Source organism: Nematolebias whitei, chromosome 1, assembly GCF_014905685.2.
Source record: "Nematolebias whitei isolate Nwh7 chromosome 1, NemWhi1, whole genome shotgun sequence".
Lineage (NCBI taxonomy): Eukaryota > Metazoa > Chordata > Actinopteri > Cyprinodontiformes > Rivulidae > Nematolebias > Nematolebias whitei.
In genome coordinates, this window is record NC_056498.1 from 14,328,691 (window position 1) to 14,346,241 (window position 17,551).

Consider the following 17,551-nt stretch of genomic DNA (forward strand, 5'->3'; position numbering starts at 1 on the left):
CCGCCCGAGAACTTCTGTGAATGCTTATCAGAACTGTGCCGGCTGACACCAACATCTTATCAGGACTATGGCCTGTCTGGAAGTGCTTCACGGACAAATCTCACCATCTTGCCATCAAATGCATATGTAATTTGTTTATAAATGTGCTTGCTGGCAGAGTTTTTTGATGTCTTAAATCATGTCCTGATAGGACAAGGTGTGAAGAGATCTTTTTTTGCAATGCCACTATCCTATCCTCATGGCTTTCCCCCCTTTTCTATCTAATAAAGTATTCTGAAAGAGGATAAGGGGCTGCACTAAAGTAGCAGCAGCAACGTGCACGTCGCCCATCTTTCGGACAACTGTACAAATATTATTTTCCTGTATTTCAGTACAATGATAATAAAGCTTATTCTGATTCTGATTTACCTTTCCCACCAAAATTTTATCGTAGTAGTCAAGGGATTTGAACCTGCAACCTCTCAATCACAAGTTCACCTTCTCTAATCTCTGTGCCCACCACCTCTAATTAGGCGCCCTTTAGTTAGAGTTTCCCTTAAGAAACATCTCTTTTGATGATTGTCAGGGGAGTTTTGGTCAAAGTCGAGGTTGTGTATCACTAACTAATGTTAAATTATTGTTGAACCACGTGTGTACATTTAGAGAGTCGTTTTTCCCCTCAGAGATGAGCCTGCCTGCACCTGACACCTCCCAGTCTGTGAGATGGGAGGCTGAGGTCATCATGACCTGTAGCAGCTGATACGTGTGCGTAAAAAACACTTCCTGCATACTGTCCGGCACAGATCCTTGTGACCGGGCTTAAATGAAACATCTGTGTAAGCCTGTTGTGAACTCTGCCCTTGCAAGTAAAACAGGGTGCAAAAACCTTCTCCTGTCGTCGTATGTGGCTTCTTAAAGTAAATAAGATAATGCGAGGATATTTTTATTCAACAATAATCAAAAATAAAGAAATACTTTAACAAAGGTTGTGCAATTAATTGACTGCATTCTGAGTACTTGAAACCATGTGACCTTGTTCAAACACCTGTAGGCAATATGAAAACCTTCAGCCTGACTTTGTGCAGATGAGCTAACTGGAATAAAAATGTATTCGTGAAAATATTTGGGCCCAAAGCCATATTTGAACAAGTCAGGTGAATAATCCAGTCACAGCTTTTATAGCAACTTGTAAGCAGTTCACTCAAAGGTTTCCCTCTTACTTTGTTTGCCGCCTTTCATTTTCCAGTTTGTTGTCCTGATTTTGAGGTTTTCAAACAGGACAACTGAGGCAAGTGTAGCCTGAAAATGAGTCATAATTGTGCGCTATCTCTCCAGACATTACACTAATACAGTCTGGGCTTGCGGTCCACATTAACATGTATTAGGAGTTTTCTTACTACTGATTTTGTTGCTTGGCTCAAGGCAGCCAACTTTAAAATACCCTGTTTTGACACCCCCCATCCCCCCACAGCCAATCAATTCACCTCTGTCTGAAGGTGGGCATAGCTTCCCTGTGTGCTCCAGTACCTGGAATTCTTTACCAGTCAATCACACCTCTGGTCCTCACAGTGCTGCCTGACCCATTGGCAGACCTGCCATAGCAATGCAAATCCCAGCAGACATTGCTGTCAAAAGCAGCTGCTCGAAGATATATGAAAGACAGGCACGTCTGCTCCTGTGCACACAGAGCATGTGCCTCTAAGCAAGACGTCTTAGTTAGCTGAATAAAGCATTAAATGTACCAGTATCTTCAACATTTTTATACTATTTTAATTGTCCTGTAAATCAAAGCAAAATAACACGTTTGCCAAAATAAATAAAATAACAAATTATATAAAAAAACATGTGCATATACCATCTTTTGTGCAAGATACATTTGTTTTAAATAAGAATGATCATGTGCAGTATTTTCCTGTGTCTGTGTCCATGTCTCGTGAACCACTTGACAGAATTGAATGAAACTTGAAGGAACCAATCATCAGCTTCACGTGTACAAGTGATTATGTTTTAGAGTCAATCTAATTCAAGATGACTTCCACAGATAAATGGTATTACTAAACACAAAAATGGCAATAATTATTTTCAGTTTTACAGACATTGAGTATGAAAATAGCTAAGTCATTCTCAACACAGTGGATATTCATCAATAAGTAATTATCTTTTGAAGCCAACTTGCTTCAAAGTGACTGGCAAAACCTAGAAACCTTAGAGAACATAAAAATGGTTATATCTTAGTAAATTTTACAGGTATTAGTCTAAATTTGGAGTGCTAGTAGCTGAGAACCATCCACAACACTTATCTCAAGTGCTAACTCAAATTCAAATTAAATTCAAGAATACTTTATTAATCCCAAAGGGAAATTAAATGTTGTTGTAGCTCGTTTTCCTCGTTTCATTAAGATATGTTATAGATACTGATGGGTGTAGGCAGGACGGATCTCGTAAAGGTCCGTCCTACAGCGGATCTGAAGTACCTGGACACAGATGCCATCCAATCTGTCCACCCAGACTCAGCTGGCCTCTCGGTTCCCCCGGGTTGCAGGACCACCCAAATGCCAGGCAGAACTCCTCCCTGAGCGATATCCACTCCTCCCAGCAGCCTGCCGAGTTCTTCGTCGCTGCAGACAGCCAGCTGCAGGCTCCAGGGGACGATCCTGTCCTTCTGCTGTCACGAGCTGTGTTTCCTGCCATTTCCAGGATCTCAGTGGTCAGGCACTCGAGCACAGCCGGCAAGGAGATGGGAGTGCATCCACGGCACCTCCTTTTCAACTCATTTGAGATTTGGAGCTGTAGTTGAGATATTATTTAGGGGAGTGGTGGTGCAGAGGTTAAAGAAGGTGGGCCTGTGATCCGAAGATCGTTGGTTCAACTCCCGGTACAGACAACATCAAAATGTGGGTGGGATAGGTGAAGCACCCACACCCACCTCCATCTTCATTTGCCTCATAACAGATCTAACAGATGTCATATGATCTTCATATGATATTTGCTATGAGGATAATGTCATATCCTCATATGATCTAACAGATCATAAGAACTTTGCTTAAAACAATGGCATTACCTGTTGGAGTCAGTACTGATGAGTGTCACTTACATGTTACAACTGCTTGACATACCACACCTCTCATGTCTCTGTTCTCCAACCATCTGTTCAACAACCCTACCCAAGTGAAGTAGTTGTCATTGGTAATGAGATTCATGTCCATATCACCATACACAGACCTGTGGGTTCTGACCTCAACACCTTTTATCATCCACCTAACTTGGCATCATATTATCTTTGTTTGCTTGTTGTTTTGTTTTTATCAGCTGTAAAGAACTTTGTTACACTCTATTGTATGAAAACTGCAGAAAAAAATGTTGATTAATTGATTCATTCATTAATTTAAAATCAAATCTGTGCAGCTTTACAAACGAGAAAATTTCTTACTCACCAGCCTTATCACTGTAGCTTTTCAATGACTCTAATTATTTTCCTCTGTTATTCCTTCAGGTCATCCTGATCTTGACCAAGTACTACCACGCTGACTCCACCAAGGTGTTGGAGAGCTCCCTGTGGAGGTAGGCCAAACGCTTGGACCATTTTTACCCTTGCTACATGTCTTTGTCAAGTCTCGCCTCATGCAGGCAGCTTCTGTTTAACAGTGAGGTCAGCGTGGGTCTTTGTTATCGCTGTGCTGTGCTTATTGAAGCAGTCGAGGGTGAAGCTGAACTCTTTGATGGACAAAGCATCAGAAGGCAGCTGAAAGTAAAGCAGGGGATTGGAAAGAAAGATGCTGCGAGTTTGAAGTGGGGATCTGTTTAGGCAGTTAGCATATCAGCATGGCACAGTCAGGATGGTAGCATTAGCAGAAATTCCATCTTGTTATTGTTGGGGTCATTAAACAGGGACTTTTTTAGGTGCATTTTTTGGGGCAGCCCCTTAAGATACAGTCAAATGTATTATAAATAAAATTAAACATTCATTATCGTGTTCACCAGGTAGACCACTTGCAGAAAATAATCTAACAGGAGCACTGACTGCTCATCTAACCCAACTCTTAACTCTTTCCCTGCACTAATTTTTTGGTCTCTCATAGGGGTTTGATTCACTTCCTGGTCACATGGTCATGTGGCTTACAACAAAAGCTCCTTTTTTTTTCTTTCAAAAATGTAAAACTTTATAAACTGTAACAGGTTGCTAAACATCTGACATGCATCCATACATAACAATAAAGTCTAAATAAAATAATTAATCACAGCCACAGAGAGGTATTTGCTGTGTTCAGATGTTGCCATGGAAATGCATCAACAAAATGATGTTGGCATTAAATATTTTTTTATGTAGTCACGTTGCAGGTGAATAATTGTGAGAAAATGTCAATGTACATGACATACAGTATGGGTGTAGTTTCTTCAGTCTAAACTGTCCCACCAAGAGAAATTTGTGAGTTTGGGGAAAATAAAATAAAGTTGAACAGAGACACACATCTTTGCTGTAATCTGGGGCCTACAAGTATCTTTGTTTTGTGTTATTAATGTTTAATTATAAGAATTAAATTGGCATAAAGGCTGCACACACTTTTTCCTGCTGTGTGGTGTTTTGATAAACTGATCATATCAGTGTGTGATTGCCCGCGAGCCACGTTAAACAACAAACAGATTTATTACTGGGGGGAATATTGATGAGGATGTACAAACAGCTGTGTACTTAGTTTTAAAAATAGTTAACCACAAATAGGGTTGATTACGTGACTTAAATCATTATAGTGAATGACACAAAGATGTTCGGCACGCATCTCGCTCGCTGTCAACCCAGCTGAGTTCTGCTCCGCCTCTTTTGGTTCCACTTAACACTCACACCTGAGCTGGGCGTGAACTCTTCACCTGTGATTTACGAACCATTCGAGGAAAGACTGGTCTGTGCAGCCATTTTATTGTAAATGAGAACTGGTTCTTAATGGACTCGTAGCAACATGTTGGTCATTCAGGGAACGTCAAAAACGGTCAACTTTTTATTTTATGTTGAAAAGCGTAAAGATTTGGCAAATCAGAGATGGCAGAAATATATCTGTATTAAATAGGAGGCGTAGTGTGTACTTTTTGTTTTAATTCATTCCACCTTTATTTATACAGGTTAGTCTCACTGAGTCACGAGGACTATTTTACAAGAGAGACCTGTTCTAGTGTTTCACATTAGAATGTCACTAATAGCAAGGAAATACATTTTGAAATGTAATTTTTTTTAGTTACATTTTTGGCTTCTGTTTATTGCATTTATGATTCAATGCAGCAAAATAAACAAATTAAAAAGGGAACAAATCATTGTAATACTTGGTTTATTTACATAATGGCGTTAATTCTGGTGCTGGGTGGTCTGTTCGGGTCTTCAAAGCGTGCATAGAACTTGTTGAGGGCATCAGGCAACAAGTTCTATGCACGCTTTGAAGACCCGAACAGACCACCCAGCACCAGACTCACCTCGCCACCGGATGAAGAGCATCTCAGTGTGACCTCAGCAGAAGTAAGGAGTACCTTCAGGAGGATTAATCCGCACAAAGCAACTGGCCCAGACAACATCCCTGGAAAAGTGTTGAAGGAATGTGCTGATCAGCTCTGCGAGGTGCTGGCAGACATCTTTAACACCTCACTTACCCTGGAGACAGTTCCCACCTGCCTGAAGACTGCCACCATCATCCCAGTCCCAAAAAGCTCTACAGTGACTGGTCTGAATGACTATCGGCCAGTGGCCCTCACCCCGATAGTCGCTAAATGCTTTGAAAAACTGGTCATGACTCACATCAAAACAACCATCAACATCAACGAGGACCCTCATCAGTATGCATACCGTGAGAACCGATCAACAGAGGATGCAATCTCCTCTGTGGTCCACACTGCACTCAACCACCTGGAGCAGAAAAACTCTTACGTCCGTATGCTCTTTGTGGACTTCACATCCACCTTCAACACCATGATCCCCCAAACCCTGATGGACAAACTATCCACACTAGGACTAAGCCCCTCCATCTGCAACTGGGTACTAGACTTTTTAACAAACAGACCACAGTTAGTGAGGATCCACAACCTCTCCTCCTCCACCATAACCCTCAGCACTGGCTCTCCTCAGGGATGTGTGTTGAGCCCCCTCCTGTTTACTCTGCTCACATATGATTGTGCAGCTACCCATCCAGGCTGTCACATTGTAAAGTTTGCAGATGATACAGCGGTGGTGGGATGCATCACAAACAATGATGAGTCCAGCTACAGGCAAGAGGTGGAACACCTGGAGAGCTGGTGCAGAGAGAATAACCTTCACATCAATGTGAAGAAGACAAAGGAGATGATTGTGGACTTCAGAAGGAACAAAAACACCTACACCCCCCTGAACATAAGAGGATCTGCGGTGGAAGTGGTCTCCAGCTACAAGTACTTGGGTGTACACATGAATGACAACCTCAGCTGGAGCAACAACACCACCAGCCTGATCAAGAAAGCTCATCAGAGACTCTACTTCCTCAGACAGCTGAGGCGAGCTGGTCTGGGAAGCTCAGTCCTCATCTCCTTCTACAGGTGTGCAGTGGAGAGCATCCTGTGCTCGAGCATCAATGTGTGGCATGGAGGCTGCACAGCTGCAGAAAGAAAAGCTTTGCAGAGAGTGGTGAAGGCTGCACAGAAATCTGTTGGAATCAGCCTCCCCACCATCACAGACATCTACACCTCCAGATGCAGGAAGAGGGCCACTTGCATCATGAAGGACCCCACTCACCCAGCACACACACTTTTTGCCCCACTCCCCTCAGGAAGGAGGTTAAGGAGCATTAAATGTAGAACCACTAGACTGAGGAACAGCTTCTACCCTGAGGCTGTTAGACTCATGAATCTCTAACTAGAATAATCACTGTGAAAAACCATATCATGTTGCTGCTGATCTGTTTCATGTTGCTGCTGATCTGTTTCAATGTTGATGTGTTAATGCGTGCACATCCGCTCACACAGACTCATGTTCATGTTTGTGCTGATGTTCAATGTTTTATGTTATGAGTGCTTAGTGTATATTTAGTTGATGTTTTTCTTAGTTCATATCTTAGATGTTATTACTGTTTTTCTTTTACATTTTATTGTTGGATGTAACTGGGACCCTGTGTACATAATTTCGCTCCACCACATGTACCACATGAGGTGCGAATGACAATAAAGAAACTCTGACTCTGACTCTGACTCTAATTGATGGATGTCCAGCCCCTGAGCTGCTGGCTTTCAGTAACTGTGGCCCCCTGAGCAGTTTAGTTGCATATCCCCGCCCTGGTCTAAATATTGTTTAGAAGCACGTTCAAGATAATTTACTTTGGTTTAATTACTTTTGTGATAATTGAATAATTGCCGCAAAGCAGTTTTACAATACTTTTATGCTCTAAATAAATACGACATGTTAACAATTAAAAGACACACGACAAATAAATAAATCCATCAAACAAAAAATATTATTCAGTTGTTTTATTTATTTTAGTGTCTCAATATAAATTATGAGCTACTGAAATAACGAAACACGATTTAGCGTTCCTACTGATCATAGATCCCTTTAAACATAGAAATATTACTGTTTTCATCTGCAAACAGATAAAGTGTTGTTTGAGTAGAATAAGAAGAACATTTCAGAGTTTTCACTGAAGCTTGAACCCCATTCACCCATGACAAAGTCCAGTTAGCTAAGCACTGGGTTATAGACACCACTGACACTTTTTGCACCCTTTCAAACCTCAGGTGTACCCACCTCTTGTCAGGGATCAATGAACCAAACTATTGTTTTCTCATGACTTATTGGGGCCGAGGCTTCACTTCTTTTCTGCTCTCTCTCCACCTGTTCAGAGAAACTGCTTTATAACTGACACTGACCTTGTGGAAATAGGGTTGAGGAGCCTTAATTATATTTAAATTTCTGAATAAATCTCAGATATGTGAGGACTCACGAAACGCATTATAATTAGTTGTCTAGAAGCCGTTCATACAGAGCAAACCCTTTCTGATAGTTGTGCTTAATTCACGGCGTTCACCTCACTGAAGCCTTCGTGACTTCAAAGCTTGCGCCTCTCATTAGCTCTGAGAGCCGGTGTCCCCGGAGGAAACATATGAATAATGTACATATTTTGTTCCTTCATTGTTGATGTTTTAATTGTTGCAGTGTATAAATTATGCTGGAGAGTCAATAATGGACAACTTGCCTTGTAAGTAAAAATCCATCAGTGGTTGAGTTTAGTATAAATAGTCAGAAACAGGAGCTGGCCAGATGTCTGCTGGCCTCTTTGTCAATAACACAGAAGTTAATATGAAATCAGTGTTTTTATAAGGACTAATGTGGTTATGTCCCTGTTTATCTAGTTTTTTTCATTACATTTTTTAATAGAGGGTGTATTTTAGTTCCTTAGTCAGTTTGACACTGTGAATGGACAGCCAAAGTCCACCCACCTTAAGGCTTTGAAGTCCCAGAGCTGTAGGATCAAAAAGGACGATGGGAGAAGATGAATGGGTTTGCAGGGTCGTCCTGTCAGGTGGTGTCAGGTCAAGATGTCAGCTTTCACATTGAGCAACGCTAACGCAGAGAAGAAAGGTCTGCAGGTTGATTGGGTTAATAAATTTAAATTATTTTGACTTAAAATAAAGTTTAATTTCATTTTAATAACTACGTTTTTGGACATTTTATGGTTATTTTGTGTTGTTTCTTTGTCTCTGCCATCAGTTTTTCACAGAACTTTTCCGCAGTTTCTGCGTCTTGTTCTTCTTGTTGTTGTTCTTGTTGTTCTTCTTCTTTTGGCTTGACCCTCTTCAGGGGTCGCCACAGCGAGTCCTCCTCCATCTGCATCCTCTGTTCTCACTCCAACTACCTCTATGTCCTCTCTAACTGCATCCATATATCTCCTCTTTGTTTGTTTTTTTTCCTGGCAGCTGCATTTCTAACATCCTTCTACCAGTATACCCACTGTCCCTCCTCTGGACTTGTCCAAACCATCTCAGTCTGGCCTTTATCTCCCAGTTGTTCAACCTGTGCTGTACCTCTGATGATCTCATTCCTAATCTTATGCATCCTTGTCACTCCTAAGGAGAACCTCAACATCTTCATTTCTGACACTTCTAGTTCTTTGTCCTGTCTTTTTGTCGATGTCTCTGTTTCCAGACCATACAACATAGCTGGTCTCACCACTGTCTTGTCAACTTTTCCTTTGACCTTTGCTAATTTACTAACACGCTCTTTTGTTACAAATCACTTCTAAAACGTTTCCTCATCACTCCATCCTGCCTGGAATCTCTTTTTCACCTTTTTACAACACTCCCCATTTTCCTGGACAGTGGACCCCAAGTACTTGAAGTCCTGCACCTTTGTGACCTCTGCTCCTTGTAGCCTCACTGTTCCGCCGGCCTCCCTCTCATTCACACATGTAGTATGACATATGCAGGATATATTCATACATTTCGCGAGTTCTTCATTTTTCTGACTGTATAAATGTCGTGCATTGAATTTAACAGAAATGTAACGAGAGACGTTATTTATCTTTGACCCATCAAAATGAATGCGGTCATTTATTTGCAGAATCAAAGTTTAACATCACACATTTACATTAATTTGGCAAAATATGAAAACAATAACATGGCTAGTTTCACAGAAAGTGGGCACAATACGGCGATTGTCCTCACTTCTCAGCAGAACAGCAGACATCAATCACACGGCGGTGATTGAGAACTTTGCTTCAGATATTTCTAAAATATCTGTAATGATTTTAGGAGAAAGGAGAGTTTAAGATGGAAAATGGAGATTTATCTTACAGAGAGATGTGTGAGGGAATTAATCTGTTTGACCAGAAACGTGCACGCTCCTTCAGTTCTCAGCTTGGTCACGGTACGCTTGGTCGAAGTAGAACTTTTACCTGGTTGATGATAGATCAGCGTCGGTATATAATCCTTCCTTTGACTCTTTCAGCGTCTCCGTTGAGAACAGCTAAAATACTTCGAGAGTCGTGCGAGGTTATCCAAACAGAAGTTATAATTCCCAAAACCGTCTCGGGATTCTGGATTCCAATAGAAGCATCCTGGACGCCTGCGTTAGCATCCAAGAACTCTGAACTCTTTAACTCTCTTCAGAGAGTTAAAGTCTGGAACTCTTCTCCAGGAAAAACTTTCAAGCTCTGAAAACTCCCATGTTGAACTCATTCTAGCGAGAACTGGGAAGTTGCCACATTTAAATGGGTCGACTTCCGGGTCATTTGAGAGCTTTTTGATTGGTCGATGGACCAGAACAGAGGTGTGGTTTGTGATGTAAGGTGTTATGAAAATTCAAGGATAGAGATTAAGTTTGTTTAAAACAGACAGAAAGATTATTGGAGAAAACCAGACTTCGTGGAGTCAAACTCTCCTGTATCTTCTGTAAAAGTTAAACATGACATTTCTTCTCAGTAAACTTTTTTAGTTGACCGAAACTCGAACTCTAACACACTTACAAATTTGCTCATTGAAGACAGAAAAATCAAGAAATGCATATTACCCTGATTTCTTCTTTGAATGAGGAATAAAAATCATTACTTACTGTTTATGTAAAATAAAAATGAGTAGTTCTCTTCAACCTGTAAACATTGTTTGAACTAACACAATTTGATTATCAAAACATTTGTAAAATAGTAATGATCATAGAGAATTGTCATTTCTACTTGATTAATTCAAGAAAGAAAGTCTCAGGATGGGTCAAACTGTATTTCTGGATGCAGATCAATGAAATAACAGTTTCTGTTCCACAAGGTTCTTAAGGTCAAGTGTTTGACCTTAGGCTTAGTTTGACATCAGGTTAGGTTCACTACACACACATATACTCTGTCTTCCTTAGCTCCTTGCCTGCTTACACAAATTCCCTCTTTCACTAAGTTCAGCTGTCTCCCATATCTTTGTCCTTCCCTCGACACCCATTCTTTGGCAGTGAATAATTATTTTTCTTTACACCATGTTCAGTTCTCCTTGTGATTATTCCTCACTTTCTTTAAGTTGCTGCAGCCATGCCAGCTTTTATTTATTTATTCTTTTTCACAATGTTAAGATTTATTCAAGCTTTTCGTGTTGGTCTGAATGCCAGGCTCTTCCACAAGCAGACAGCCAACAGTAACCTCTTCCGTTTGTATCAGTTACACAAAACTTTTCAACAGGTTTTTCCTTACAGATGTCGAGGAAACAAAAGAATGGCATGTTTTGGAAAGTGTTGTGGATGTTCTTATATAATGGTAGACTCATGAAGAAACTAATCAATGCCCCATTTAAAAGAATGTGTACTTCAGCGGGGACTGCAGAAATATGGGTGTACGTCCTGTTAACTTCACTCAGCTATTGATTGTGAGATTATCCAATAGAGTCCAGAGAACAGTTCAGTAGGAACAGTTCATTTTTCTTTCATTCTTTCTTTCTTTCTTTTTTCCTTTGTAATAGCAGCCTCGTTGTGTCACTGTGTGCTCAATAATGGATGCTGTATCGAAGGTGATGTGTGGGTTTCTGTTCCTCAGGTGCTCTGCTACTGTCTGCATGAGCTACCAACTACTTATATTGGTCCAAAAATAGCCTTGCTAACCATACTGCAAACACTAAATAATTTAATTAGTTTTTGCAATTATTGCATCAGCAAAGGCATATTTGATCTTTATAAGACTATCTACATTTATGTCAATGGATAACTTATGCCATTATCTCCCCTGCTGTTTTTTTTCATCCCCAGTAATCTTCTTCCAAAAATCTGAATACATCTCCATTTAAGACACTCTCTCAGAGACTATTTGATCTTTCTCTTTATGGCTTATTTCGCCAGCTACTGTTTATGTGCACAAAATAGACCAAAATTATCTAATCTACAGTGTATAAGAGTGTCTGACATGGGGAAATATATTTGGTAACTTTACACTAAAACATTATACCAATAATTAAAAATCTGTTGGAGTGTACTGCAGTTGTATCATTTTCTAAATATGTCATGCAAGCATAAATGATTGTTTATGTTAGATTTGTTTTTTCATTTATTTTTTATCTTAGTCACCAGAAAACACACAATTAGTAAAGACTGACCACATCAACTTTGTGGATAAATACATCAAGTTCACACAAGAAGATGTAAAAAATGGCAGGTTGGTTTTCTTGGACTGTGAGGTCTCAGTCTCTGATAGAGGACTTTTGCAACTGAGGTGTACCGCAAACCCACCCACACAGACCAGTATTTGCAGTTTGACTCCCATCACCCTTTGGAGCACAAGTTAGGAGTCATCAGGACTCTGTACCACAGAGCAGACAGCATCCCCACTAGCTCAGGGGCCAGGCAGAAGGAGAAATCCTACACAAAACAGGCTCTAGAGCAATGTGGATATCCTAACTGGGCCTTCCTGAAAGCAGAGAAGAAACCCAAACAGGACTCCAGTCAGCCATCAGGTGAAAAGGAGGAACCCAGACCCAGACCAGTGGTCATTCCGTATGTTGAGGGAGTATCAGAGAAACTGAGACGTTTATTTTCTAAACATAACGTCCCAGTGGCTTTTAAACCCCAAAATACATTACGGCAAAGACTGGTTCATCCCAAAGATCCAGTCACCCGGCACAAACAGAGTAATGTTGTGTATGCTGTTCAGTGTCAGGAGGGTGATCATTCTTACATCGGGGAAACTAAACAGCCACTGGCCAAAAGGATGGCCCAGCACAGAAGATCAACACCATCAGGCAAGGACTCTGCGGTCTACACTCATCTCCAGGCCAGCGGCCACTCTTCCAGGGATGAAGATGTTCACATCCTGGATAGAGAGGAACGATGATTTGAGAGAGGAGTAAAGGAGGCCATCTTTGTGAAAATAAATCGTCCATCATTAAACAGGGGTGGAGGCCTCCGGGTTCAACTGTCCCCCTCTTACAATGCTGTGATTGCTAGTATCACTCAGCCCTCTGTGAACAGTAAACAGCCATCAGGGTGCTAATGATCCATTGTCAGAAACTGTCCAGATGACCTGACTGAAAATTATTGGATTGTATACCTGGATTATAGAGCATGGATTTTGTTGGTTTTGAACCAGTTTGGCATGACTGTCAACAAGGAAGAGGGCCAGCACCGGAGGAGGGAGCGTGCTAAAGAGACCATCTTAGCACCAACATAACTGGTTTGTTCCACTTTGGAGTAAGTCGTTGGGGGAAGAATCAGTCTTGTGTTGTGTGTTTCCTTGACTAATGAAGCCTTCTGGATGGAAGGTGAAACGTTTCAGAACAAAAAAAAGAAACTGTCCAGATGACCTGACTTAAAATTTTTGAAAGAAAAGAACTTTGTTGATAAGGAAAAAAAAATAACTAATAAATAAATAAATAACATGATTTGTTTGTAGCATTACTAAACAAAGTGATTATTTTAGGATGTCAAAGCTCATTTTTAGACTCTGCTTCTCCACATGGAGCCACAAAACACTGAATAAACTTTTTTATCCTCACATTGAAAAGAGCAGATGGGCTCTTCATTTCTTTTAAATCCTTAATGCATACGTGTCATATTTACTTATGATACCCCCAGGGATACTGTATGTCTGTTTGTACATTGATGGAGTTATGTATATACATTTTATCCCTTTTTTAGTTTTGTTTGATATAAGTTACACCTTTAAATGTCTTTGTAACAAATTTAATTTTTATTCAAGCACAGTTTTACTGTCTTTAAAAGAAATAAAGACAATGTCACATACACCAGAATTCAAATGGACATGGTGCTTGACCAAATCATTGACCAGTGGTCATTAAAAATATAAAAAAAATAATAATATATATATATATATATATATATATACATATTAATATTTATATTTTTATTTAGTTTTATTTATGTTATTCCAATTCACAAGCATAGTTATCTCAGGGGAAAAAAAACTAAACAGAAAACTGAACAAGTCTAATTTCAATCCCACTGCTCTTACAGTCCAATTATAAATCAATTTAGAACTGTGAGATTAAAATGAAAACACAATGACTAACACTCCAATTTACATCAAAGTATAATTCAACCTGATTCAGTCAGTTATCCAATTCCATTACTTTATGTTGTCTGAAACAAAGTAAAAAAAAAAAAAAAATGCCAGTATCTAATGGAGTGTAGTCATTGGCATCTCCCGGGGGGTGGGGGTTGGTCGGGGGGGTGGAGTTTGCATGTTCTCTCCGTGCATGCGTGGGTTTTCTCCGGGTACTCCGGTTTCCTCCCACAGACCAAAAACATGCATGTTAGGCTGATTGGTAACTCTAAATTGTCTCTAGGTGTGAGTGAGAGAGTGAATGGTTGTTTGTCTCGTTTGTCTCTATGTGTCCCTGTGATGGACTTGCGACCCGTCCAGGGTGTACCCCGCCCCTTGCACAGTGATTGCTGGACATGGGCACCAGCGACCCCCGTGACCCAAAATGGAATAAACGGGTAAAGATAATGGATGGATGGATGTTCATTACAGCAGGACAGATTCTCTCTCCCAAAAGAGCCCGATTGGACTCTAAAATCTTTGAAAACCAACTTCTTGCGAACTTGAACAAGAAATTCTTGCTGCAATATTAAAATGTGTCAGTTCATGGGATGTTAGGACAGGAGACAAGAGATGTCTCCAAATGGCTCGACACTCAGGTCCAAGTTTTAAAAATGGTGTCAGGAAGTTAAAATACTGTTCACTATTGACCCATTACAAGGTTGAATACAGTATTTTAACTAGAGTTGATGACAAACTGGAGTTGAAATGATCAGAGCCTGTTCTTTATGTCTAATGCTCCTTTTGTTCAGGCAGACAACTTTTACTTCATTGTGTTTACTGCAGTTAAAATGACACATTGGTTTTGCTTTTTGTTAAATAGAAACTTTCAAAGGTATAATCATTCCTCTTTCTTATTTTGATTAATGGCATTTAACTCTGCAGGTCATCCCTGAAATTCTGACACAGAATCACAAGTCCAAGTGTGAACTGTGTCACAGAGTAAACACAATCTGCAGCATTGTTCATTAAAATGACACAACACTATTAATGTATTACAGAAAATATACATAAGGTACGCAGACTTAAAGATATGTAGACCATTGCATTATGTAATACATTCAGGAAGTACTTTTACTTTTAATACTTTAAGTATTTTAAAAGCAAGTACTTATTTACTTTTACTTAAGTAAACATGTTAATGTGGTACTTCTACTTTTACTAGAGTACATTTTTGTCTGTTTATTTGTACTTTTACTTAAGTACAGCGTTTGAGTACTTTCTCCACCACTTCGTTAGTGAGGATATGAGACTCAAACAAATGAGTTTCAGTTGCAGATGACTCAGTGTGCTGAACTTGTTACATCTTGGCTAGTTTACTGGTGATACTTCCCACTTTGATGTCTTCTTTACCAGTTTGTTTCAGTTGCTGGAGTGAAAACACACCAACAGTCATCCCACCATTACAAATGTGTTGATGATTAGTCCTCCTCAGGGTCCAGATCACACTTCCCCAAATTAAACCAGCAGAAAGAGCCACAAATTAAAACCAAATGCTTTTGGGTTTAATCTAATGAGTGTTTTTATTTCCACCCCCTTTTCCTCTTCAGGTCGTCTTGTCCTCACTTCTACAGTACACACTTTAGATTCATGCAGTCCATTTGCTTTCCTTGTTTCTCTTTGTTCACTCAGTGTTTCTCTTTTAGTCCAGCTCGTCTGGGCTGATGTAAATACTTAATCGAGGTGTGAGCGTGGCTTCCCTTTCATCCCTGCTCCCCACACATCCACCACTGCATCTCGTCTCCTCATCATGCATATTTCACAGCACGAAGAGAGAGGAACCTAGAGAGGAAGCAAGAAGGAGTGATGGGACCTGTGAGAGCACTGAAGATGGCTGCTTTCTAAACACAAGTGGCTGCAAAACCAGAGACAAAAATGACACTCAAAGGTCACAGCACAGTGTTGAGTGGAACCATTTCATTTAAAGGACCTGAAAATACATGTTCAGCCAAACCAAAACTTTCACCCTTTAGTGTAGAAAGAGTGAAACAGGTTTTAAGGGTAAACCTGTTGAGTTCTGGTCACATTTGTCTCTAGTGGTGGATTGTTGTTTTGACCTGGTCTTGTGCTGACCTGGTTTCTTTGTGACTTTTTCTTGCTTTTCAAACATTTACCATAGCAAGAGGGCTGCCTGAATGTTGTAAGATGGCAATTCTCTTCTGTTGGAATGATTTAGTATGAGTAAAAACTCACCTTTCCTTCTGCTCATGATGTTGTCACTGCAGCATTATGTGCTTGTTAAATATGATAGCTCAGATTCCTCAGAAAACACGACAACGTTTGTCTGTCTCTGAAACCAAAGACTGTCACAGTCCCTGGTTAGGAGTTGTACAACATTAAGTTATGATGTCACTTTGATGAGTACAATTCCTGCGTCATGTGAGGGGAAATTGTGTTCACGAACATTAACATTTATTGGTCGTAATTGCTTATGCATGTAAATATTTGACTATATAAATGGGTAATAAAGGATTTACAACACTTCATAGGTAGATTTAGACATTCTCAACACTTTATAAAGTATTAATTGGTATTTATGAAATAGTTATTAAAAAAAAAGTTAATCCTTTGAAGCAGTTATTAGCTATTTTGAATAGCAAGCGGGCCATGAGGGCAGGTTTGTGTTTCACAGAACAGGTTTTACATTAATTTAGTCTAGCAGCAATGTTACAAATTATTTGACGTACAACAATTAATGTTTGCCAAATGCTGAAATATATAATTTAACACTTTTATGCCATTTTTTTCCTCATGTGTAGGTCGTGCTTTTCACTTAATTTATTGACTCGCATGAAAAACCTGTCCTCAAAATGTAATAATTATAAATATTTATTGTATGATAGCTGTTTTTAGGAACCTCAGCTATCATATTGTGTGTACAGGTGGTAATAAATTAAAACTTTAGCTACTGAACTCTATGAGATGTAAATGATGTCTTATTGAGTTCAGATTTTAAAGGTAAAATGTAAAGATTATTAAATTAAAGCTAACTGTGATTTTGTAATTTTTGTTTAACATTTACAAAGACTTATTGTCACTACATGTTTGGCGCTAAATGTAAAATAACTTATTTGAAACTAGAATTGTCATTTGAGACAAATAAATGCAAATGTAGTTGACCTGTGAAGAACACTGGCATACAGCTCAACATTTTTCAGTCAGGTCATCTGGACAGTTTCTTGTTTTGTGCTGAAACGTTTCGCCTTCGATCCGGAAGGCTTCATCAGCAGGACTGGCACACAGCCTTTTGACACAAGTAACTGCTTTAAATCAGTATCATTTTGTGTGTACCCTTTTCTTTGTAAAATAAATAATTGTTTTATTTGTTTTACCATTAAATGTAATCATTGTACATACCACAGTTACATAAATGAAGAAAATATATATATATATTCCAGTGCTGATAGGAAGCACAGGAAACTGAACCTCCCATCAGACTGAACTCAAATATACTGGGAAATAAGAAAAATGAGGCATTAATGCCATGAAGAGTGAATCTAAGAGTCCCTGCGGTATATGGCGTGTGCCATAACATGCCAGTTTTTTTT

At 39.6% G+C, this 17,551-nt stretch overlaps 1 protein-coding gene across 1 annotated transcript in view; it reads left to right on the plus strand.

Moving 5' to 3' along the window:
- The window catches only part of sorcs2 (sortilin-related VPS10 domain containing receptor 2), a 690,706-nt gene that overhangs the window by 199,351 nt on the left and 473,804 nt on the right, over positions 1-17,551 (plus strand). The window contains exon 2 of the mRNA XM_037675240.1: positions 3,473-3,540. Within this exon, the coding sequence (XP_037531168.1) occupies positions 3,473-3,540 (68 nt within the window). The remainder of the gene's footprint in view (positions 1-3,472; positions 3,541-17,551) is intronic.